At 50.8% G+C, this 25,947-nt stretch overlaps 1 protein-coding gene across 1 annotated transcript in view; it reads right to left on the bottom strand.

The window, feature by feature from the left end:
• Window positions 1-1,139: 1,139 nt before the first annotated feature.
• The window catches only part of Crtac1 (cartilage acidic protein 1), a 145,172-nt gene continuing 120,364 nt past the window's right edge, over window positions 1,140-25,947 (bottom strand). Inside the window, exons 7-15 of the mRNA XM_021151716.2 lie at window positions 22,267-22,412; window positions 19,721-19,857; window positions 16,753-16,835; window positions 15,886-15,986; window positions 15,289-15,457; window positions 5,602-5,747; window positions 4,875-4,917; window positions 1,837-1,980; window positions 1,140-1,355 (exon numbers count right to left, since the gene is read on the bottom strand). Of these exons, the coding sequence (XP_021007375.1) occupies window positions 1,237-1,355; window positions 1,837-1,980; window positions 4,875-4,917; window positions 5,602-5,747; window positions 15,289-15,457; window positions 15,886-15,986; window positions 16,753-16,835; window positions 19,721-19,857; window positions 22,267-22,412 (1,088 nt within the window). The 3' untranslated portion in view covers window positions 1,140-1,236. The remainder of the gene's footprint in view (window positions 1,356-1,836; window positions 1,981-4,874; window positions 4,918-5,601; window positions 5,748-15,288; window positions 15,458-15,885; window positions 15,987-16,752; window positions 16,836-19,720; window positions 19,858-22,266; window positions 22,413-25,947) is intronic.

The following is a 25,947-nucleotide window of genomic DNA, read 5'->3' as shown; positions in this document are numbered from 1 at the left end:
TTTATTGGGAATATTATTATGGTATCAGGAAAGGGTAGTTTTTTTGTTAAATATGTTTTTAAAAGGCTTGCTGCATTCTTAAGCATGATTTTATTATATCTTCAAGCGACTTTTTTCCCCCATGAAGAATATATCTGTGATTTATAATGGGCCTTCACTACCAGAGCTGGTCATGAGCATATTCTGTGGTGTTACATCATCCCCAAAGAGTACTCTGGCTGCGGGCACTCCCAGGCTCCCAGGCATATTGCAGAGGCTGAGTTGCAAAGTTCTTTCTAGAAACCAGCACTGCTGGAGACTCACCATACCTACGTCCAGTCATGCAGCGGGGAGTTGGGGAGAACAGGGGGTGTATGGATGTGCTGACCCAACTCTCTTGTCATTTACGGAAAGGCAGTGGGGTTCCAGAACGGAGATGTTAATTCCTGGAAGGATACTGCACAGAGCACTGCCTCTGTGCCTGCCCCTCACCCACTCCACGTGCCTTGTCTGGTCCTCCGAGTATTTCCTTCACCCAGCCTGGGGCCCGAGGACGACACTTCTCTTATGTCATGACTTGTTTCCTTGTACCCCCTGGTGGAAGGGTCACAGCTAATTCAACACTCCAACCAGCATGCACTTGCTCAGACATCCCCTCCCCCACTAGCTAATATCCAGTAGAGAGTCTACTGGCATCATTTTTCCAGAAAAGAGGCTGGAAGACTTAGCAAGTTCAAACTTAAGCATTTTTTTTTTTTATCAACAGTCCCAAAGGGCCACCTTTTCCCTTTCCGTCGCCACCACCAATCCAATAAGGCTTCCGTAATCATAGGAAATCAGGTTGTACAAAGCAGCAGCAGCAGCACAGGCCGGATCAGCAGGCACAGGATACATTACTGAATCAACCGAGCCAGCAACCACCCGGGAGCCATCTTTGTCAAGGGCAAAACAAGAAGAAGCTCACGAAGATACAGAAATGACTGGACTCTCTTGGTTCTTCTCACGGAAGGAGGGGTGGGGTAGAGGAGATAGTTTTCCTTTTTCTGTTTTCTCAGAAAACATGCAAAGAAAGGCTTCACCAACAACTAAGGTCCCATCAGTATCTCCCAAACTTCCCTTTTCAAAGATGGCCACCCCTGCTGTCCGTTCGAAGGAGCACATGGCGGGATCTATGGGGTGTGGAGAGAGGTAGGCAGCAGGAGAGATATAGTTTTCCACAAAGGTTGTTAGATTTTTTTTTTCCTTTATTGATGGGATTTAAAGTGCATATAACTGAAGGCAAAGTCCCAGGCCTAGAGAAAGATACGAGGCCTGAGAGAGAGGCTCAGAGAGTCTAAAGGCAGCCGATGAGTACCCACCTAAAAAGGCCACTTGAGCTGCAAAAAAAAAAAAAAAAACAAACAAAAGCGCAGGGAGGTTAAAAAAAAAAAAAAAGGGGAGAGACAAAGGGTTGGTTGGGAGGAAGGATTTTGGGAGGAAGGATAAGACAAACACTAATTCAGAAATTATCTGCCAAAGGTGACTTGGAATAGCTATTTCCACCCCAGCTATGAAAACACGGCTGACTGCCAGGTCAGAACACTTGCTTCAAGGACCACGAGTAGTGGGATAACGATAAAACCAGGACACATTACCCTGGGGCCCTTCCGGTGGGACAGGAGTGATAGGGCCTCTCCAAGCCTGGCATGGTCTCTGCTGAAGAACTATTGTGAGTCTAGGAGCACCTATCAACCCAGGGTGATGCGGGGGCTAATGGCTGTGGCCTGGAGCCCACTTAGAACGACCCGTCCCTCCCTGCCACTCCCCAGCACAAGGCAAGTGTCTTCTGCTACTGAATGTGGCCAGGGTTCCACTTACCCACACAGGCTGTACCGTCTTCATTGGGTTCATAGCCCCGATTGCATCTTTTATTGGTCCGACACCTGTAGCTTCCATAGGTGTTGACACATACGGGTTTGTCTCGAGGGCACACAAATGGGAACTGGATGCATTCATTGGTGTCTGCAAAGCAAGGGAGCCACTCGCCAGGGACGTGTGGGCAGTGTGTCCTAGCTTGGGATCTGTCTGCCCACTGAGCTGTGACCCTGGGCATGTCCCTTCTTGCTGGGCCTGTCTCTCTACTTCAGTGCTCTAGGATAGCTCCTCCTATCCTGGCCTGTGCACACTGGGAGAGCTCAGGCTTGGTCCTGGGTCTCTTCTGTACACGACACTTGCTCTAGGTAAACTATACGTGGATGAATGTAAACTTCCTGCCTTCAGCCATAACCTCTCCTCTTGGGCTCCAAGCTCCTGAGTCCAATCACCAATGACCTAGATGTCAGTTCCACCTCGATGCCTAATCCCCACCTCAGACTGATCATTTCCAAAATGGAACTCTGATTTCCCTCAGCCCTTAAGCCTCTTCTGTCCTGTTTCCATCTTCCACGGTTTCATCAGTGCTGCCACCAACTACTCAGCCACGGCAGCTGAAATCAGAGTCATCTCCGGGTCTCCCCTTTCCTCACCCCAGGGTGCGATCGCACAGCAGGGGTCCTATCCACTCTGCCCCCCTCATCTGTTTGCCTTCCTCACTCTGCCCCCACCTGTACCCAGCCCCCACGATCTCTTGCCTGGATTTCTGCAGTGGCTGCTTTATTGGCCTCCTGGCTTCTATGCTCCCCTTCAGCCTGCAATTCAGCAGCCAGAGTGAATCCATCAGGTTACTCTCTTGCTTAGCTTCCGAGGGCCTAAGAACAAAGTCTAGCCCCTTCCTGGAGCCTCAGGCCCCTCCTTGACCTGTGCTATGCTCTCTGCCTCATCTCAGTTGTAACAGCGCCTGTGACATGCAGTCCTGTGGCAACCTTGTACCCTTTGCCTTTGTTCTTCCTGTGACAGGGAAGCTCTCCCATCATCTCTTTCTGGGGATGGTCCTTCTATTCCTTGAGGTCTTAGCTTAAAAGTTCTTTGGCCAGTGCTACTTTCTGATCTCTCTGCTGAGTCCCCAGACAGCGCCTTGCTGACAGGGTTCTTAACCCATTTTCTCATGCTGTGTAATCCTGTGTTTGAGATCTGACCCTCTCCATCAAGATACAAAGGTGAGGCAAGGCACTTGTCAGGCTCAAAGCCAGACACGGTGCTTAGTATCATGTAGGAGGTCTGTTGGGTGACAGAAAGGAGGACTGTGCTAGGTCTGGGCTCTCAAAGGGTTCTCTCCGCATGTAGAGAAGGAACCAAAGTCTCCTGTGCCTGTGTTGTCCGTGTATCATGTGACCAGGATGAGGCCCCGGACTGGATGGGGGAGTCATGTCTTCCTCTGCCACCCTAGCCCCTAATTCCTATACTTCCTCATTTTGCTCTCCTGTGCCCAGTCAGCGTCCTCCATGGGCACACGGACTCCCCTTTCTGTGGCTGTCCTACACATCATACCATCCCTCGGGTCCCAGACCGACCTCAGTTTCTCCAGGGTGCCTTCTGGGATCTACCCCAGATAGTGTAACGCCTCCCTTGCTGCCACCCTGCTCGTTCTATCCCTGCTCCCACATATGGCCGTCAGTGGTTTGTATGTGGGCCGCTCTGTTGTCTGGGAGATCCACAAGAGTAGGGCCGCGTCTAGTTTTCTCTGGGTCTAAGGAAGGAAGAATCCTTGTCCTACATCCTCATTGCAAACCATCAGTGTTAGCATTCTGTCTAAACTCCACCCTGCAGCAGCCAGGTATGCTCCTCCCCACAGTTACCTGGCAACAGCCAGGTAGGCCTGACCTACTATCAAAGGGGCTGCTTGCCCCCTCCTCCCTCTCTTGTTCTCTTGCTTCCCTCTTGGGCTCTTCCCTTCCTCCTTCCCTTCCCCCCTCTCTCCACGTGATCATGGCCGGCCTCTACTTCTCTACTTTCTTCTTCTCTCTACCTTTCTCTGCCTCTACTATCCTCTTAACTCCCCTCCCCATGCCCTGAATAAACTCTATTCTATAGTATACGGTCATGTGGCTGGTCCCTCAGCGGGAAGGGATGCCTCGGCATGGGCCTGCTGAGACACCCCTTTCCCCATATCTGGCTACACCCCACCCATAGAACATACTCCCTTTCTCTTTTTATAAACACATCAGTCAGGATGTAAGGCTTTGGGTTGGACATCTTCTGGACACTGGGCTGCTAGATTATCCCCTTCATAGCATATTGGGAGACTTTAGAAAGTCATGAGGAGCTGGAGAGATGGCTCAACGGTTAAGAGCACTGGCTGCTTGCTCTTCCAGAGGTCCTGAGTTCAATTCCCAGCAACCACATAGTGGCTCACAACCATCTGTAATGGGATATGATGCCCTCTTCTGGTGTGAAGCCTGAAGACAGCTACAGTGTACTCATATAAATGAAATAAATAAATCTTTAAAAAAACAAAAACAAAAAGAACAAAGAAAGAAAGAAAGTCATGAGACCCTTGCTGAGCTGGCATCTGGCAGCTATGAGCCTTCCCTGTGCTGGACCCTATCTGCACTGCAGCACCCTATCTGCACTGAGATCACATTCCAGCCCTGCTGTGCCCAAGCGCCTTCCTCAATCATCACCCTCTTCATCTCTCTCATGCTGGCATAGCATGTTTCTGCTCTGCCTCTGCCAGGCTGAAGCTTATCCATCACAGTCTCAGTAGACACTGAGATGACGCGTGCCATCCCCAGGTGGCAGGCTGGCCCTGCCAATGCCCAGCAGTGAACTGAATCAGCCTGCAGTTGCTAATGTCACTTTCACCTTGGTAAGGTCATGGAATCGCTGTCTTGGCATCTGGAACCCTAAGGACCAATAGTACCTTTTTCTCCCTATCTTTCTAGCCCCTGTCTGCATCTTGGACCTTGGCAGGTCAGGCTGACAGTCCCCAGGAAGATCCCAGCCTCTGCCCCGTCCTCTGGTGCCTATAGGCAACTCACCCATGCAATGGCCATTGTCCTGCTGGGAGAATCCTTGGCCGCACTGCAAGGTGGGCAGAAGCAGAGACACTTGTGAGTTGAGAGGCCTCATCTCAGTCCCCTCCTAGTCACAGTAACAGAGTAGCTGTCACCCTGATTGCAGCTTGAGAGGTGCTTTTAGCCTGGGCCTGAGGGGAGCCCCTCCCTCTTATTCTAGCCTTGAGCTAAGAATGGAGAGAGATGGTGTGGGTGGGGGAAGGCAGAACAGTTGTAATCCACACTCTCCCTGTACTAGAGATCTATGTACCTCAGATAGACCTGAAAGTGGACTAGAGCTGACCTCTAGAAAGCCTCCAGAACTCTGGTGTATGGTCTGAGCCTCTTCCAAGGACAAGAGGAGGCCTCTTCAGGTATTCAGAAAACACCGAAAGTAGGAATCAGTTCTCAACACAGTGCACAACAACCTTAGCTGGCTTTGGCTTCATTCTCTGGGCCTCTGGTTTCCTCATCTGTAAAATGGGTGCACAACCCACTGCCTTGTCAACCCTCCAGGATTCTGTGAGAAGTTGAGATGCGAGTGTGTTGTGTTGATAGCGACATCATCTGAAGCCTGCCCTTTGCTGAGACCATCTCTATTGCTCTGTTATTCTAGAGGGCAAGTCTACAGATTTACCCCTAGGATCATGGGAGATGCTTGCTTTTTTGTTTGTTTTTTTTTGGACTATGCGGCTCAGAGGCTTTGGCCCACCTCTAGTGGGGCTGTGTTCTGAAGTTTGTCCTCATCCTGGGGGTAGAGGATCTCCAACACCGAGTTCATCTCCTCGCTAGCCACACTTCGGCTCACCATCTTGCCATCTGGCCACGTCACCTCCACACTGCTGGCTTCATCCCGTCCTGCGGAAGGAAGGAGAAAGGTCAGGAGCATGAGAGAGAGAGGGCCTCTTGGAGTAACTATGGTAACAAAGGTTGTAACTGATGACACACTCTCCTAAGGGCTGTGGGAATGATTTAGAAGCTCCTCTTTGGGGCCATCCTGTCCAATTGACCATTCTTTAGTGATGGAAAAGCCCAGTGTCTGCCCTGTTCAGTGCACTAGCCACTGGCCGTGGTGCAGAATGAGAGTTACTGAATTTAGCATTTTACTTAATTTAAATTAATTTATATCTCAACAGCTACACGATGCATTCCAGGCAACAGAACAGGCATGAGGAGGCTGAATTTGGGGAGCTGTGTGGCTCAGAGAGAAGCAGGTTGACTTCAGAGCCAGGGGTTCACATCTTGGCTCTGTCACTTGCTTGGTATGCTGAAAGAACATGTCGGGAGCAGGTGGCTGGGAGTCCTGGGGACAAATCCTAGCTCTCCAGCCAACTCGTGTGACCTTCCGAGCTCGCTCACATTTCTATTTCTGGAGCTCTGCTAGAGCCAAGCCCCTTCCTGTTACTGGAATGTCTCCTCATGGGTTTCCCTGTCCATCTGGGAGGTGGGCAAACAGACAAATAAAGAAATAAATCATGGTGTATATAGACACGCTTTGTGAAGAAAGGACGGGGAGTCATTCAGGGCTGGCCAGATCCTGTTCAGTGGTCAGGGTCAAACTCCTGGGGAGGAGGCACTTGAACTGAGCTGTAAGTAAAGCTTACAGGAAAGATGGGGATTGAGGGCACCTAAGGAAGGCCACTGCAGATCCGAGCCATTTACAAAAGATACCTGTGGGGGCTTGAGAGATGGCTCAGTGGTTAAGAGCACTGACTGCTGTTCCGATGGTCCTGAGTTCAGTTCCCAGCAACCACATGGTGGCTCACAACCATCTGTAATGGGATCTGACTCCCTCTTCTGGTGTGTCTGAAGTCAGCTACAGTGTACTTACAAATAATAAATAAATAAATCTTTAGACTGGAGCAAGCAGGGACTGAGCGAGTGGAGTTGACTGGAGCGAGCAGGGCCGACTGGAGAGAGTGGGGTTGATCAGAGAGAGCAGAGGTCCTAAAAATTCAATTCCCAACAACCACACGAGGGCTCACAACCATCACATACATAAAATAAAAAAAAATCTTAAAACAATAACAAAGACAAACAGAAGATACTTGTGAAGCTCAGACACAGTCCCTACAGCAGCATGCTATAGCAACACATCAGGAAACAGGTTGGGAAGGTTGGTCCAGTGTTTAGGCATTGCTAACGTTCGCTCAGCTCCTGCGTCAGGAAGTGGGCTAGCCCTGTGGCAAGGTCTGGCTAATGGTGATGACCTAGGGGTTGATCAGCAGCACCTGCCAGCCTTTCTCAGGTTGTAAGGGAAGGCAGGCAGTGCCCAGTACATCGCTGGAAGAGTGCAGGGACAGTCATGGAAAAGGCTCAGAGGACATCCCTGCTCCTCCCACAGATTCCCCGGGGCAGGGTGAGGCTTGGACAGCTCACATGTCTGTTCCAGGTTTTGCTTCATCTAGATCAGAGGTTCTCAACGTTTCCAGTGCTGCGCCCCTTGAATACAGTTCCTCATGTGGTGGTTACCCCCAAACATAAAATTATTTTCTGTGCTACTTCATAACTGTAGTTTTCTTACTTATCATGAATTGTAACAGAAATATATGTGAGAGGGCCCTTCAACTCCAGAGGGGTCTGGGCCCACAGGTTAAGAACACCCTATCTAGTCCGAGGCAGCCTCTCAGCAGGCCAATTACTATCCCCACAACTCCCAGAGCCGGGTTGGGAAAGGACCCGAAGAAGGCTAAGTATAATTCTTCTGTTTTAAAACAGAATCGTGAGGTAACATGAAATCTGGCATTTTTTAGGGCGTGCACGTGCCCAAATTAAGTGGCACATTTGAAAAGCAAACATTTTCCATTAAAAAAAAAAAAGGAGACAAAAGCAAGTGTTTCTCACCTAAGCCAACGGAACAGCTCCATGAATACATTTTACAGCCTGACTGAAGCCACAAATAACTCAAAAGAGTTGAGGAATATTCATAGACTCAAATTTGCAGCCCCCAGCGGGGCATGTGGCGCTGGACCAGGGCCTCTCCCTGCGCACCAGGGAGGGGCTGTTAGGTAAGTAAGCAAGCCATCCTTTTCCAGCCTTGGTTTATTTGTCTGAAACTTGGAGGTGCTGGCTGGCTCACAGCCCCTCCGCCCTGGGCAGCACAGCCTCTCACCCTTGGATCATGAAGACACAACTTCCACTGACCATGTATCATCACCCTTGGCATTCTGGTCAGTATCAGTTCTTAGACAGGTCTTAGACTGACAGCATGCTCAGACCAGACCTGACGCCTCATGGTGTCAACATACCTTCATACATCTTCATCTTAGAGACTAGAACACTGAGACTTGGAGAGGCCAGGGACACTACCCAGTCACCCACCCAAGGCCTGTGTGACCCCAGAGATTCACCCTTGTTATACTGCCCCCACCCATATCATAATATTAAATATCGAGCAGGGATCTAGGATTCAGCCTTGAACAGAAAGGACCCAGGCAAGCTGGAGGATGCGGGTGGCTGTGGGGAAAAACAATCACAATGTTATCATAACAAGTGAGGGAGGTGTTGGGACAGGGTTGGTGAGAACAGCAGGTCCGTTCATTCGGTCAGAGACAGAGAAGAAAGGTGTTCCAAGGTTGGGAGCTGCTTGGTAAGGACACGGGTGTGGAAGGATATTATTAGGTGGGGTGTGGGGGTGGGGCAGGAACCGAGGGAGGAACTTTGAAGCTTGGTGTTTTGTGTCCACTTTCTGAATGTAGACACCTAGACTTGGCAAGGCCGGAAGTGACTTGGGAGTGTCTGAGCCAGGGCTGGAACCCAGGCTCTGTCCTGGGACAGGCAGATAGATCCTCAGCCCTAGGCTGCTGTTCAGGCATCTCCAGTGTTGTGAAGCTGGAGGACCTGGCTCCTGGTCTCCAAGGCTGGGCCTATGTGCAGGGAGGGGTCTGCCTAGGGGACACTATTACCCAGCAGAGACATAGGTCAGGAACAGCAGGGAGTTGCCTCTGGCAGCTTTGAAAGGACAAAGGCCAGGGAGCCACATGGAATTGTGCTCTTCGGAATTACAAGCAAAACAGATGGTGGGAATACAGTCGGTGGAATATTTTTGCACTTTAATAAAGGCATTTTTATGTGGGCCACTGAATTTTCCTTCCCTAAATGAGCACCAGCCGGTTTGGAGGCAGCTTTGAGGCACTTACAAACAATTAGCTGAAGGGAAGGTGCGGTGGAAGGGGGGTGGGGTGGGGTGGGGTGGTATCAGTGCGTGGGGTTGGGAGAACTTGAGTGGGTGACCACAGTGGGGGCATACAGGGTCCAAGAGGGTTGGAAGGTCTTGTTTTCATTTGCTGGGTTTGGCTGTGCACTGGTTCAGCCTACTGGCAGTCAGGAAGGGCAGAGGCAGCCCTGTTGGGGGCTGGGTGGGCAGTAGTCAACACTATAAACAGAAAGGCTTATTTATGAAGCCAGCAGGTGGCCTGCACCCAGGAGGAGCGGCGACAAGGGATGGTGCGGGGAGGGGGCAGCTGTGCAGGAACTGCCGAATGTGGTTAAGGTTCCCTGGAGTGAGGGCAGGGTCGTTGTCGGAGGAATAAGACCCATAATGCCCTGCATAGCTGGCTGGGTCCTCAGGGGACCCCTAGAGACCAAGGCTAAGAAAGGTCCCGGAGTTTTGGTTTGTAATTGTCTGGTGCAGCACAACTCAGGTACTCTAGGGAGGGAGGTGAGAGTACACGTACGGTTTGAGTCTGCTGTTCTTATTTGTTCCTGCACAGACCTAGGAAGGCCTGGAGCATACAGAGAGGCGACTGCAGGCAGGTGAGCCTGAGCAAAAGCAGCCTCCGGGAGTCTGACCCGTCCTCGTCCTCCTGTGTGGACCGGAAGTCCGTGTGGACCGAAAGTCCGTGTGTACCGGAAGGGCTGAGGTTATATACTTTCTGGGTACTCACCTCTGTGCTCACCCCCCCTCTAACCCCCCCCCCCAGCACCAGCTCACCACATCTGAAAGGAGCATCTGGGAGGGATTCAGGAGTGAGGACCATCAGGGAACGGGGTTGCTTAGGTTGGGCAAGAACTGTGTGTCCACTGTCTGGAGGGCCTCTTGCAGCTCTCCCCCTCCAGACCCGGCCCCTGGACACAGCCTCACCCTCTACTCAAGTTCTCAGTCATCCAGAAAACCCTAGGGCAGGCATTTCTCACCCCCAACTGCTCAGAACTGGAAACAATCTAGCTGTCCATCAACAGGGGACTTGGTAAATAAGTTATGAATGCTGCCACACAGTGCAATACTCCGTGGCGCTGGAGGAAAATAAAAGACGCGCATAGTGGTGGAGGGACGGCCAGGCTTTCACTGTTCAGGGCAGTAAAAAAAGCAAGTTTGCCATTTTTCATTCTAAAAAAAAAAAAAAAAAAAAACCAACAAACCAACCCAAAACCTAAGTAGTATGTATATTTATATATGTGCCCCTGTGTGCATTGCATGGGAGAAAGGCTTATTTGAGGCATGGCCTCATATTTGAAAATTGCTGTTGTCCCTTCTCCCCCGCCTGCTCCTAACTTCCTTTTCTGCTTGGCATTTTCTTTCTTTGTAGCACTTAATGCAGTCTTAACATGGTCTATTTCACCTACTTATTCTGTTCACCATGTATTCCGTGCTTTTCATCTCTCACTAGCATACAGGGATTTTCAAGGCAAGGGTCTCGATGATGTAGTTCCTGCTGGGCACCTAGTAGGTGTTCAGTGCACATGAATGGAATGAGTGGATCAAACGGATCTGGGGTGAAGGAGATGTTTGTGTTTTTTACTTAATATTCTAAGCACTGTGATGAGGTTGTGGGTGATTTTTACTTCTTTTTATGATTTGTTATATTGTCTCATTTCCCTATAATCAATACACATTGTTCTCACAATCAAGAGAAAAATTTTAAGAGGCCTCTGAGAACGAGTGTTGTGGGGGATGCTGCCCCTGCACAATGACTCTCACCACAGTGCTGCCTCGGCATTCTTGGATATGACAGGACACCCTCTGTCTACCACAGCCTTTCCAAGCCTCCCCTGGAGACCCCAGGGAGCTTGGCCCAGCTCCCACTTTCTAGGCTCTGCTCCTATCGCCCCAACTGAATATTCCCACCACTGGGCCTTGGCTCAAGCTAGCCTGGCCTCTGGGACGCTCTCAGCCCTGCCCCTGCCCTTTTAGTTCCTACCATTTTGCTAGCCACCCCCATCCTCCATCCAGTCTTCTTGGCAAAGCTGTCCAGAGCAGGGTTGATTTGACTCACAAAAATCACATTCTCTCAAAACTCCAAGTCAGCACCGGGTGCATCCAAGTTAGTTTTGCATGACAGCCTTACATGAGATTTCCAGGGTTTACCCAGCAGACCGGAGCGTTTCTTCCGGCCTCTCTTCCCCATGTCTCTGCCTCTCTTTCTTTCTGCTTCTGCCCTATTCTCTTCTCTTGTTCCTTTTCCTCTGTCATTTCCACTACCTGGTTTCCCCACCGTCTCTCTCCCTGCCTGCTCTGCCCTACTGCTGCCTTTCCCATCACTCAGCAAGGACAACTCTATGCTTGGCCCAGAAAGAACCCGTTGGAATCCTAAGTGTCCCTGAAGAGGCAGGGATGGAGCTGGCCTGTCTCACTCACTGTTCAGGCTTCTGGAATGATCCCGGAGGCTGCTCTAATGCCTGAGACCCATCTTAGGCAACTAACAAGGGTCTATTCTGAAGAGTAGGCCTCCTTTTAGGGTCCTTCTGGGAATGGAGCCCTACAAAGGAGGAGCCTGGTAGGGGTAGGGTGTGGGACCCTTGCGGCAATTTGGTTTAAACCAACAGCAAATCCCATTCTTTGCACAGTCATGAGGGCTGGCATCAGGAGGGGCCCCTAGTCAGATGTAGTTTATGTAGCCTGGGTGGTAGATGACTCCTGAGCACCCTGGATCTCACCAAATGATCCTGTGAGCTGTCCAGTCAAGGAAGCAGGCTCCAATGGTGATGACAGATTCTAGACAGAGAAAGGACCCAGGGAGGTCTCTAATACACATCTCAAAATACCAGAGACTGTCTACAGGATGTGAGGCTAGACAGTCTCAGCTCAGGCCCTGTCTCTCTGCTGGTTTACTCTGGGAGCCTCGATTTCTTTTTCTGTCCAGTGGAGCAGGGCTGACATCTAGCTTGATAAACATCCCACCTTGAGACAACAGCCACTTTGATGCTTGAATGGCCTTCTGGGATACCCAAAGGCTGAGGAGATATACATGGAAGAAAGGGGCGGAGAAGACACAGGAGGCAGAGCCACAGAGCTCAGCAACTCGGTGTCTAAGGAGGAGTCCAAAGCCAGCCTTTTCCTATCCTCAGGAGCTGTGAACTGGGTCAGTGCATTTAGCACTAACCTCAGATTTCTGCTCTGTAAAGTAATGGACTATGGCTCATAATTCGTCAAATTCCCAAGAGAATTGATGAAGAATTTAGGCAAAGCCCTGCACATGCGAAACACTCCGTAGGTGTCAGCTACTGCTAGTTTCCAAGAGGGAGGACTCCATGTTTAAAAATCAGCTTGTACCTTTAGGGCCAGCACAGCAAATGGCTGCCTTAGGAGTGACAGATGCCCCAGGCTCAGGCTAACCCATCCAAGCGCGATAGCCCAGGAACATGCTCATATAACCAGGCCCTGGGTCCCCTAAATATTTATTGCTTCTTTCTCAGACTACATAAATATTATGTGTTCTCTATAAAAACCAGAATGCACACACATATACTTGAACATATGGTAGAAAATACAAATTCAGGCAGGCCAGGGTTTGAATCCCAGCTCTGTCATTTGAGAATCATAAGCTCCTGGTCAGTCTTCCTCTAACATTAGGATCCATGTTTTCCTCATTTGCAAAATGGAGATAATGACCAACAGAGGTACTCAGGAGAACTGAGTGCTCTCCACTGTGCCCAGAACAGGTGCCAGTCCCTGTAGTGATCTAGCCACACAGACCGAAGCAATTGCTTATGCTCTCTGCATTTCCTTTCTGTGCACATATGATGCGTGCCTAACGTTAATGCTGGTATATACGTATCGATTAGAGAACATGTTGTCTAATCTTTTTATATTAAGATCATATCACTTCACAAGGTGCTAACACACGGGAAAGCATCTGGTTAGCACCTGAGAATCTTCGACTCAAATGCTTTAACTCCTGCTCACCCCTTCCCCAGTGCCCCTCCATCTTTGGCCCATTAATTGTAATCCCTGTAGCCTCCCTGTGGAATTTTCACATCTTCCTCTAACCTCCAGGCTTTTAAAAAATGGTTTATTTTGAAATAGCTGGAGACCCAGCAGGTAGTTAAGATAGGACAGAGGGGGTCTGTATACAGAGTTGCCTCCGTGGCTATGGCTTGCTTTATGATTGTACCACATGGAAATCAGGGCTTTGCCATGGGGACCAGGTGTGTGGACAGTTCTGGCATGATGGCACCTTAGATTCGTATAGCCACTGCCAGTGAGACACCCATCACTGCGGGGATGCAGAGATGGGCATCCACCTGGCAGCATCTCTTTATCGGGAGCTTACTACGACCTCGTCATTTTGGGAAAGTGACTTTGGAGATAAGACCCCTTCACTCAGCAAACAGCTCTTACGGCTGGGCTGCATCAGTGTACCACAGCAAGCTGAATCACGAGCCAGTAACCAAGCAACCAAAGGATGCCTGCATTGTTTCTGTTTCTGTTTTGTCTTTTGACACAGGGCTCTTCTGTGTAGCCCTGGCTGGTCTGGAACTTGATCTGTAAACCAGGCTGGCCTAGAACTCAGAGATCCACTTGCCTCTGCCTTCTGAGTGCTGGGATTAAAGGCATGCCCACCAACCCCGGACATTGTTTTTGATTTTTGTCTCACAAACATACTACTACTATGAATAACAGTGCAGAGATCTCTGGGTCTAATTTTTCATTCTTCTGCGATCCATAGTCAGGGATATTACAGACTGTCCCCCAATTGGTGATGGCAATTGTAACTTTTAGATGTGAAACCCGAGATATTCAATTAGAAATTGAACCTAGGACCTTGAATGTGAATTCTTCCTGGTCCAGTAATATACATTATGGTCCCCCCTTGGGACACTGGGCAGTGGTAGATAGTCATGAAGGGAACAGCTGACACTGCAGTACACCATGCTGCTAACTGAGGACATGTCTTTGATATGCTGAGCAACTCAATGCCTTTCCAACTTGAAATCTCTTAACTTACCTTGGCACGGGACCCCAGTATAGAACAAGAAGTACCTGTAACTACTGGGGCACACCTAACAGCTTTTATTATTTCAAAAGAATCTACCAAATGGGCCAGTGAGATGGCTCGGCAGTTAGAGGCACTTGCCGTGCAAGCCCAGTGACCTAAGTTCAATCCCCGGGACCCACATAAAGGTGGAAGAGAGAGCCGACTCCACAAGAGTTGTGCTCTGACTACCTCGTGCATGAATGCCTACCCCTCCCCGCTGCCACTAATGATAGATACAAAACTAAAGCTATGATCCACAAAAGCGTTTTTTAGAGTGGGAGCCTATGCACACCCCATGGCTGCAGCAGAGCCAGTTTCTCCTGTGTCTGGAAGCTGCCGAGGACCTTGCAGCATGATTTTGGGGTTGCTCTAAATGCTGTGGAGTAAGAGCTCATTAGCCCCAGGAGTGTGCTGTTGACTGCTTCTGTGATAGATGGACACCCCTGCTTGTAGACACACAAAAGAAAGACCGTGGTTGTTTTAGAATCCCATTCTCCATCAAGATCCAACCTTCACCTCTTCAAGTGACTCTGTGCCCATTGAAAACTCAGGACTCCGGCTGGAGAGATGGCTCAGCAGTTGAGAGCAACGACTGCTCTTCCAGAGGTCCTGAGTTCAATTCCCAGCAACCACATGGTGGCTCACAACCATCCATAATGGGGTCTGATGCTCTCTGATGCCCTCTTCTGGTGTGTCTGAAGAGAGCAATGGTGTGTACTCATATAAAACAAACAAACAAACAAATAAATAAATAAATCTTTAAGAAGAAGAAAAAAGAAAGAAAGAAAACTAAAAACTCTAAGCCTTCCGTCCCAGGAAGACATCAGACTTTGGGCAGTACCTTAAAGACTGAACTGGCTCCTGGGGATGGGGGTGGGGCACAGACAGCTGCTCTGGACATATTTGGTGGAGTTCAGTGTGTGAACAGAGCTATGGTCTGGGCAGAATTAAGAATGGAGAATTAAGTACTCTGACCTCTAGGTGAGCTATTTCCACAGAAGTCCTGGCTTGGGGGCTCTTGCTTTCCCATTCCTTCGTTCCTCTCTCTTGGGCACAGCCTCACCACCGAACACAGGTGGTGGCCTTTACAATGGGCACCCACTGTGCTGCCACCGAGAAGTTACCTCCCAAACCCTAGGGCTGCAGTACACAGGAAGGCTTAGTTGGAGAATCTGCTACTGTTGTCATGGGCCCCGACTCACCCAGGCCAAAATGTGCCACAGGCTCCATTTCACACAGGTAGCCAGAACCCCCATCAATGATCCGTAGGTGCGCCCCACTCTTCTTGGTGTAGAGTACAACCTTGGCGCCCCTGGCAAAGGCCCCGAACCGGGTGCGAGGTACCACACGCAACCAGTTGTTGCTGAAGCCCTGGAGGGAGGAAGGATGGCAGGCATCAGCCAGGGTGGCATAGAGCCGGGAGGTAGGAATGCTGGGAGAGAGGGAGGGGAGGAGGAAGGGGAAGAGGAGACGGGGAAGAGGAAGAACGGGAGGAAAAGGAGAGGCGCAGAAGAGAAAAAGAAGAGGAACATGGGCAAAGCTTGCTTCAGGGAGGAGGGAAAGAGCCAAGAGACTGTGGGCAAGGTTTGGGGCCAAGAAGTTCCTGTGGCAGATGGCAGAGGGCTGAGCAAGGGATTCTCCCGGAAGTGGTCCTTTCTGCTGGGAACTTAGGTGTTTCCAGGTACTAGGTTCTCTATCATGCTGGCCAGCGAGCCCCGGGTTCCTGTGCCCTAACGCACACGTGGGTCCCCGGGAGCACAACCAGGCTGGGAGCTAAAGGTCCTGAGGTCAGTGCATACCTGATTTCCCCGGAAGACAGACAGTGGCTGAGCCATGGACTCTCCATGTGACAAGATGAGATCCAGCATCCCATCGCCATCGAAGTCGGTCACTACGCCCCCTACAAACAATGAGAGTTCCCCTCTGGCCATCAGCATCTCGACTTAGGGGAAGAGGGGCCCACAGGTGTGGTGACAATAGACAGCCATGAGTGTGAGAGGCAGACAGCACAGTGCTGGGGCAGGAACGGGGCTGCAGGCTCGTTTCTCTCCTGTCCATCATCCAGGAATCCACTGACAGACTTCCCTTCCTCCCCCTGAATTTTCTTGGGGTGGGGGGATGGGTACAAGTTACTTCCGGCTTCTCCTGTGCTTTGAATGATACACTTTTTTATTTACACAGTGGTTGTTTCTGTTTTTTGTTTGTTTTATTTTGTTTTCAACATCTGCAGTGTTTGTATAGGCATGGTATCTTTTTGGTCTTCTTTACAACCCAAAGAGGTGAGAAAGGCAGACACTCCCATTTTGTGGAAACCAAAATCCAGAAAACAGAGCGGCCACTTGTCTGCGTCAAGTGCCCTTTGTCTGACAATGAGCTGGTTGCTAGCAGGGGAAGGGTCAGACACAGGATGCCTGCCAGGGAGCAGAGGGGGGCACATTCCTCAGCCCTCCCAACTCTATACAAGGCCTGGCTGGAGAAACTATGGCTGCCCACAGTTCCTGCCCCTCCCCTGCAGCCCTGAGGATGGCAGTGGTCTCCTGCCTCCTGCCTCTGGGCCCAGGACTCTCCTTCATCCTCACTCGGGACAAGATCAGCTGCCTGACTTCTTGTTCCTCCCTCCCAACTGCTGAGCTGGGGGGAAGTGCTGCAGCCTTCAGGTGTCTTACCTGTACCCCGGCCCTCAGGCTCTAGGGCGTCACCAGGATTGAGCTCCTCGATGAGAGGGTCCCCGTGCTCCCTGCGTATGACACTGTAGAAAGGATAGAGTTGTTCCAACATGGCCACCGTGGGCTCCCTAGACCCACTGGCCCAATCGCTCCATTCCCCAACACTGTGCGCCCCGGAAGCCCGTGGAATTTCTCTCTGCCTTCGCACTATGTCAGGTCTCTTCTTGCGTTTTAATTTATGTTGGTAAACATTGATTTTTCCTTCTCTAATAGATGAATTATGGACAGCTAGGGGAGGAGCAGGTGATGGATGGAGAAGGGCAGAGGCACAGCTACCTTCACCTGACCTTCATGCTCCCCCAAAGGGTGCTGGGTTCCATAGCTCTGAATGTTACCCGAGGTTCAACCCCATGCAGCTTCTCCCTCCTCAGCCCACTCCCCCTCCACCTACTGGCTGTCCTGCCACAAGCCATCCCCATGGCTCTTCCTTTATCGCTCTCCTGGCTTTTATCACTTTCTGCCCATGTTAACTCTACTTGGGGCATTTTATCTCTCAGGCTTCTCTGTGCACTTGCTGCAGGTTGGGGCCTCGAACAATTCATCTTTGCTTCTCCTACAACATCGAACACAGGGTCTAGATCCCAAGCAAGCTCCAAGCAATCACATGTGTGTGGGCTATCAGGGTGAATTTCGGAGGCAAACAGAACAGGAAGGGTTCCTTTGGGTCGTGAGATTCCCTCTGTGTATTCGGAATACTCAGTCATGTCCCTGAGCACGAACTTCTGAGACCTGTCCTCTTGTCTGGCTGTCTCTACAAGTGAGCTATGTGTGGTCGACGGTGGTAAAAGCTTCCCTCTCCAGCTTCTTTCCCTGGTTGAACTCTGTAGCTGTGGATCCCTGGCTGGGGCAGGAGAAACTTGTTTTCTTCTCCCTATCATACTGTCTGCTCACACCACAGAGGGGGTCTCTGCAGGAGCTGGAGCCTGTGGTTAGTGGATGCAGAGCACTGCAGAATTTCAGGGTTATACAGATGCCCACAATGCATCCTCCATTCACCTAGGGCATCCGGCTGAACACTGTGTGTGGGTAGCTTACAGTGTACCTGGGCAGGGTGCTGTGCTTAAGTACACATGAGCATGTGCACATCTGCTAGAGGTGTGACCCTTCAGCTTATTGGCAAACCCTCTCCTTTTGACCATCTGTGTGCTACAGGCTCCGGTGCAGCTCAGCAGAGATAAAGGGTGAGAAGGAGGTCAGGGGAGGGTTCAGTCTGGCACATCAGCTGGTTGCTCTGATGGACTAGAGATGTGGGGAGGCTTGGGGTGGGCACAGAAAATTTCACAAGACCAGGAAGTAGTGGAGGGAGACTTGAGAACAGACCAGAGGTATTTAGATGTGGGAGGCAGCTCACATGGTAGTAGGCCTGGGAGAGTCCTTGCTTGCATGGTCATCACAGGCTCGTGTCACTGGGGCTTGGTTTGGGTGTTACACTCCCTGAAGCAGCACTAAAGGACCATGAGGCTTTGGGTCCTCAGTGGCATGTGGCAGGAGAGACACTGAGCTCTAGGGGCTAGTCTTTCAGTGATGGCAACAAAGTGGCACAGTATGGGGCAAGTGGGGGTTAAACTTCCAAGCTGCCAGCGGAACAGTGGTTCCAGCTGCAACTCCTCAGCTGTGTGCTCAGGACCCAACCATCTGCCTCGGGGACTTGGGGTGCAGCTGTATACCTAGGTGGCTTCTGTTGCCCCTGAGTAGAAGCCGACTTGCCCCAAGGTGCGACCATGTGGTGACTGATAGCCCAGCATGGGAGACCGCAAGGCTGAAGTGGGCCAGGAAGGTGGACAGGCAGAGAGGTACCTGGGGTTCTTAGGCCACAGAACTAGAGCCCTAGACAAGTCGGTGCTCAGGGCCCCAACAAGTGACACTTTATTAGCCAGAGAAGGAAAGCAGCATCTCTGTTAACGAGCAATTGATCTTCTGCAATTAATCTAGAAGTTGTGAATAAGCTTTTTGCAAGGCACCTAATTAGTAAATCTGGTGCCTTCAGGGGGTGATTACATCCAGTCGGGATTGATGCTTGGTTAATAATTATATTTTAAAACATGCTTAGTCACAGCTTGTGCCTTTTATTAATAGTCAAGCCCCACTCCGAGAGAGGGAAAGAGGCTTGGAAGGCCATGCAGGTGACCTGACCCATTTCCTGGCTCCAACACCCTTGTTCCATCTCCCAACCTAAGCGTCTTAGTGACATCACAGACCCCGTGAAGTGTCCGTGCTGTGCTTTTCAAGCATCCGTGTGGAAGAATGGCTGTATGCCCATCGTTCTCACTAGGCATCTCGACTCCTGGGCCTCAACCCTCGAGATCCGACCTAGAGATCTGAGATGGGCAAACGCATTGGGTGATCCCTCCAGTCCCTGGGATGCGCAGATGTTTGAGGACTTAGATTCCCTCTTCAATCTCTACCATTAACCGTCAATTCCAGCATTCCCTAAGATGCTCTGATGAGCAACCGTCCTCTGAGAGATGTGTCCTGTGGCCAAATCTATTTGGAACACTCCATCTGTCCATCTTTCAGAAAGTTGAAATACTCTGATGTTCTACTATAGGTTCTCAGAAGTCTGCAGTAAATAAGCCAGACCCTCTTTGTTTAACCCAGGTTTACACAACAGAGGATCCTGGAAGCCTTTCTATGGCTGTTGGGGTTCTTTCTAGTGGGGGTGGAGCTTTGGGCCTATCTGGACCATGTACTCTCTGCTCATTCTCAGCCACAGCTGGGACTGATGCTTTACTGCTTGGTCTCTATCTTGCTTGATACTCTATCTTGCTTGGTCTCTGTACTCTTAATCAAGAACCATCCCACCATCCCCCTTCCCCTATCCCTTCCCCCCCTCCCGCAGCACAACCTCCCTGACCCTTGGAATCCTGCCTTCTAATTTTTCTACCCGCCAATGGCCTGGGTTTGGTACCGGAAGAGGCGATTGGCTGAGGAGCTTCTGTAGGCAATGTTGTTGAAGAAGACTTCCAGTTCCTGGTCATTGTCGAAGTCGGCAGCAATGACAGTCCGGACAGGGGAGGGCGTGGAGAACTTGGGCGAAGCAATGTCCTGGAGGAGAGAGTGCCAAGGGTCAGAAGACAGGAGGGTAGCAATGAGCAAGGAACCACACCCATCTCTTGTACATCCCCTCTGTCATGGACCTGGAGTGGTAGCCCTTCGGGAATCACACACACTTCACACTGCCTGCAGAACATGGAGTGCGGCAGAGTAACAACAGCCGCGGTTCACACAGGAGCTCAGAGCTGGGTCCAGATCCAGATTACACTTAATCCTCCTGCCAGTTCCCTGAGCAGCCTGGTGTCAGCATTCCACTTTACAGATGGGATAACTGAGGCTTGAAGAAGGAGGAGGGTTACTGAAGATGGGCCCAGAGCCAGAGCTCCAGATTGTAGATTTGGACCAGGTACATTTCCTTCTTAAGTGCAGAACCGGAAGCCAGGACAGCACCGGGAACCACCTGCTTCTGAGTCTAGGCTCTAGCACTGGCTCGATGCTCGACCCTTGGGGTACATCTCACTGTGGATAGCAGCAGGCTACACTGTGAGGCCCACATGGCAGGTGTGTAGCCATCTTGGAGTGGCCAGGAGACAGCTCCCTGGGGATCCGTGTTGCCTCATCCCACTCACCAGCCCCATGGAAAGCCAGAGCATCCTTTAGCTTCGTCTTCCACTGCTTCTGTTCCCTCATTATGTTTCCTGGGAGCCTTAGGGTTTTATTTGAGACGTGACTTGGAGAGGTGTCATTATCACTTAATACCTGCCCAGGACTTCCAGGGAGACTCTGGACCCAAGACAGCCAAACTAGGAATCTTTCCCAGAAGTTCTGGCTGTCTGGGGAGGGTCTGGCTGGTCCTAAGTGTGGGATTTGCCTCTAAAAGGGAAGAAGAGCTGTGCAGATAGTTTTTTTGTTTCTGAGCAGAATACTCCCATTGTGGGTAGGGGGGTCCCTTGTAGAAACTCAGTGGCTGTTCAGATTCCACTGCCTAATTGAAGAGAGCTGGGAAGGGCTGAGCTGTTCTTTGGGAACCCCTGCCCTTGAGTCAGGCCCTGTGCTGGCATCCGGCCCTGCCTCCTTCTCTCTCTGTGGTGTGCTTTGGAACCATAGGAAGGAGCTTTCTTGGCCCAGCTGCAGGGATGCTTGCTCCTGGAGGCAGGGGAGGGTGACAGTCCTCATCAGCACTGTAATGAGGTTGATTAAGAGCCTGGCTGGCTGGTCAGGGTGGGCTGAGCAGGGTCTTCAGAGCCGGGGAACAAGGAGACCTGAGGATCTCTAACTCATTACTGCTCCATCGATCCTGTAAAAATGGAAACTTACACAGCCCCCCTGGGGTTGCCCCTCTGCATGCCTGGGCTTCGAGATAATCTATGTAAAGCTTTTATCAGGGATCCTGGCACGTGGGTGGCACGTGATAAGTGGGGCATTTGTTATTATTGTTATGGTGTTGGGAGCTCTGTGGAGGGGCCTCAGAAGGCTAGCGTGTTCTCTAACCTCAGCACAGGACATCTGGAGCCAGGTGACTCTGTAGAGTGGGGGCTGTCCTGTGCATTGTGAGATGTCTGCAGCAGCCGCTCTGCCTTTTGTCCTTTCCCAGTCAAAATGCTCCTAGACTTTGTCAGATCTCCTGAGGGCAGGGAGGGCCGAATCATTTCTGGGTCAGAATGCCTGATAAAGAAGGAACTCACCCAGAACCCTGGGATCAATGCCCCAAGTTCAAGGCAAGCATCCTCCTCTCCAGAAGGCCTGGAGCCTCAGCAGGGAAGGGAGCACCAAGACAGATGTGGGTGGGGCTTCTTCAGTGTCTCACAGGCTTTGAGCAACTCTCTGCATTCACAAAGCCGGGAATACCATAACTTCTCATTTCCTGTTCATTGATATTATTTACCAAGTCCCAAGTATTGCAAGAGTAGCCTAGCCTCTTGATATCAGCTTCATCAAATCTATACTCTGTCATATGCTGAAGACTCAAGCTTGGTACTACCACCCAGCAGTCCTGAAGGAGAATACCCGTCATTACGTTCTGCAGACAGCTCCCTAGGTGGACAAGGTTGTGTGTGTTTATCCTATCCTTTATTTGACCTTGGGGACATCTTGGGAGCTCCCTGGCCTCAGCTAATCTCCTGTCTCATCATTTGACCCTAGGTCTGAAGCTCAGTTGGAAGGCCCAGTTAGACTCTGCAGGTGGCATGTCCCTGGAGCCCCGAGGAACAGTGGTTACCAATGACAGGATTCCTGCGGGCTACCTTGGAGGATTCTCTTCCTCTCTGGACACTTGCTTTCTGCCCTGGGCCTGAGACTCTGCCCAGAGCTGGTGACCTGGATCCCTGCATATTGCCTTCCTTGAGATCCCACCCCTAGTTCTCAAGAGCTCCAAGGTCTTCTGGACTTATCAGGAGGCACAGGGCAGGCTCCATCTCTCATGGTCTGCCTAAACAGCGTGCAGGGCCTGGCTGCTCTTACCCGAAACCGGACCTTCCCGTGAGCACTCATCTGTAGATAGAGGCGATGTGGGCCGTTCCAGTTGCCGTAGACGATGTCTACTTTGCCGTCACGGTTGAAATCTGCTAGGGCCACACCTCGGCCATGCTGATGAGGGTCGTCTACGCCTGCGGAGGAGAGGAAGGAGTTTCAGGGTGCTATCCCTTGCATGTTCCATAAACATTCACCTCCAGCCACAAGAGGTGACATTTATACAGTTCTTGTTTTCCCAGGAAGATGGGGGTGGGGTGGGGTGGACAATTACATCTTAGATGTTGTCATAGGGGCAGGAAGTAGCACAGTCATCTACCCACATGCTACCTGGACTCATCTCAGGGTAGTACGGCCCAGGAGAAGGAGAGTGTGGGCATTCTTGGGGACCAAAACCTTCCCCAGCTCTGATGCAAGGGCACATTGAGACACTACTCTGATCACATCCCTCTTCGGTGAACTCTCTCAAGGGTTCACCAGTGCCTTGGGTCAAGTTCAAATTTGTGCCTGGGGATCACGGGCTCTGGCTTACTGTGCCTCTTATTGAGACTTCTTTATGTTTTACTGTCTTCTTGACTTCCTGGGCTCTGACCACCACAGTCCTTCCATCCTTTAAGTGAACCAAGTTCTTCCTACATTCCCCATCTTTGTGCTACCTGGTGTCTCCTCTCCAGATGCCTTCCTGGCCTCTGGAAACTTAACCCCTTAAAGAAGCCTTTCAAGACCTATGCATACAAAGCAGCCCACAAAATAAACCAGGTTCAAGAAAACAAATGTGACTTGTGTGTGTGTAAGACAGGGTTTCTCTGTATAACCCTGGCTGTCCTGGAACTCACTCTGTAGAACAAGGCTGGCCCCAAACTCTGAGATCCTCCTGCCTCTGTTTCTGTCTCTCAAGTGCTGAGATTAAGGACATGTGCCAATGCTGCCCAGCAACGTGTTTTCTTGAATAGTTGGACTTCAGGTTTAAATTCACACACACATACATGCACGCATACACACACACACACACACAGAGACATGCACACGTGTGAGCACATGCACAAAGACACGTATACACAGTCATAAAACTTGGCGTGAAAGTTGGAAGAGGGCTATGAAGGAAGAGGCCTGAAGGTGCAGGGCGAAGAGACTAAGAAAAGGCACACGGGTATCTGTGACATGTGAAAGCAGATCGGGGAACTGTTTGAAAAAGGAAGTGACGGAACAGCAGGAAGGGTGACAGGAGGCGGGGAGGAGTTGACTACGACCAAAGCATGACACGTGTTTGAAGACATCACAATAAAACTCAGTATTTTCTATAACTAGAGGAATTAATAAAAAGAAAAAAACTGCAGCCGCCTAAAGCAGCTCCTCCCACCTGCCCCTCGTCATTCTAATCTTTCCCTTCCTGGTGCTCTGGTCACAGACTGTGCTCTTTGGGGGGGGTCTCTTGGCTTGGGGGTCCTGTCTCTCCATCTGCCCCGCTCTCTTGAGGTCAGCCACGCCCCGTGGTTCCTGTGTGCTGCAGGTCTACCTCTGTGCCTGTGGCTGCACAGCAGCATTCAGTCAATACTTGCTGAATGAATGAAGAGACATAAATAATTTGACAGCAGGCAAGCTGGGGATGCTGGTGACACCAAAGGAAATACAGCAACCATGACAGAGAACCCGCAGCGGGCCTGTGAGAGCAGGAAGTGCCCCGCCCTCCACTTTCACCCTCCACCGAGGAACCCATCAGCCCCGAGGTCTCTGCTGCTGGCCTAGGCTCAGGGCTAAGCAAAGATGACACTTTCAGAGGATAAGCAGCTGCAGGTTGCCCTTAGGTACAGGGTGGTAGACCAACAGAATAGAGGTGAGATGAAACAGAGAGTCGAAGATCCTGAGGACAAAGTCTGGAGAAGGCAGGGGTGGGGGTTCTGAGGACCTTGGAGGTGTTCTCATGGAGAAGGGAGGCCTGGGGGGCTGAGTACCCAGAGACTCAGTTCAGGAGGATGGCATTGCAAGGGACTGGGAGCAGCCTCCGATCCCTGGGGCTGGCATTCCATTAATTCTCTGCAAACTCTCTTGCCTAAGCAGAGGTTGGTGGCCTTCTGAGCTGGCCCATCTCTCTCCTATCTGTGAGGCACCTTGACAAGGAATGGGTTCCTCTTCTGGGGACTAAGCTGTGCCAGGCTGCATTTCCTAGCGGCATCTGTTTGGGTGATGAATGCCCCCTTGACATGTCTTGTTAAACCCCTGCAATCACTCTGACTTTCAATTATGGGACTCGCACCTTGCATCTCCTCCTGCCTGATACCTTTTCCCACTCCAACGTGTTCGCTCACCTCTGCTCCATCTCCTTAACACCTTATCAAATCCTCCCGGTTCCCCGTGCTGCCTCCTCCTCTTCAGCCTGTGAGATTTCTCAGCGGCAGCAAGCCGGTATACTGCTGGAGCATAGCCCGGGTGGGGGATGGGCACGGAGGGCAGGCCAGACGACCACACCCCTACTCTGCCAGGGGCAGAGAGACACTGGGCCAAGGGTGACAGGCAACCAGCTTGGGTAGGCAGTGTTTCAGCTGGGGTGGGAGGTCAGGAGTGTCACATGTGGAGACGCCTGAGCAGGAAGCTGGAGGGGAAGATACTCTTACTTTGAAGAGAAGGGATGGGCTCACACTTGGGGCTTGGATTCTGCTGTCTGGAGAGTTGGTGGGTTCAGACCCTCAGTCAGCCCTTGCTGCGGCGCCAAGGAGGAGGTGCACTGAAGCCTCCGTTCATTCTTAGAATGGGAGGAAATGGGAGATGAGGAAGGGGCTGAATGGCACACACATATCCACAGCCTTTGATTAAAGTATTCATTCTGCCATCACCTGGGTGCCAGTGGCAGACAGTATAAGATCCCAGTCTTTGTAGAGCATACAGGCTGGTCATGTGGGCAATGTAGAAACCTGAATGAGAGGAACATGCTAGGGGCAGAGGAAACACAGAGAAGGAAGAAAGAATGTCTGCCAGGTGCCACAGAGGGGGTCAGCAAATGCTTCTCAGAGGTGACACTGACCACAGTGTTGACTGTCATGTGGAAGTTCTACTGACAAAGAAGAGGGAGGGCAGCCCAGCAGAAGGAATGACCCATGCAAAGGTCCTGAGGCTGATGGGAGGGAGGCAGGGATGGGAGCCGAGCCAGAAGCCCTGGTGACGGCTTGGTTTGCATTTTACCCTGCTTCTTAGTATGGCTGTTCACATAGTCGTTTGTTTCTAGAGTGTTAGTTCCTTTCTTAAATGAGGGGATGTCTTCAGCCTTCCTCAGGTCAGGGTTCCCAGCTCCTAACACTAGCTAGACACTTAGCAAAGCTTCATGACATGGTTGTTTAATTAGCTGGGCATTGTGGTAAACTCAGGAGATAGAGGCAAGCTGATCTCTGTAAGTTCGAGGCTAGCCTGGGGTACAGAATAAGTTACAGGACAGCCAGCGCTTCAGAGAGAAACCATGTACCAAAAAAAAAAAAAAAAAAAAAAAAAGAAAAAGAAAAAAAAGAAAAAAGAAATCAAAACCAAACTAGCCAACCAACCAACCAAATAAACAAACAGACAAGACCAAACTAATTTAACAATGACTGGTCTACTCTGAGGTCCACACGATGAAAAGGATCCCATGCCAGACGCTGCCCATATGACCAGAAATCAGAGGCTGGACAGCCCAGATACCTAGGA

The sequence above is a fragment of the Mus caroli genome, unplaced genomic scaffold, assembly GCF_978045245.1.
Source record: "Mus caroli unplaced genomic scaffold, Mus_caroli_1 scaffold_20, whole genome shotgun sequence".
Classification (NCBI taxonomy): domain Eukaryota; kingdom Metazoa; phylum Chordata; class Mammalia; order Rodentia; family Muridae; genus Mus; species Mus caroli.
The sequence above is the reverse complement of the archived record's forward strand: the minus strand, read 5'-3'. Positions and strand labels throughout refer to the sequence as shown.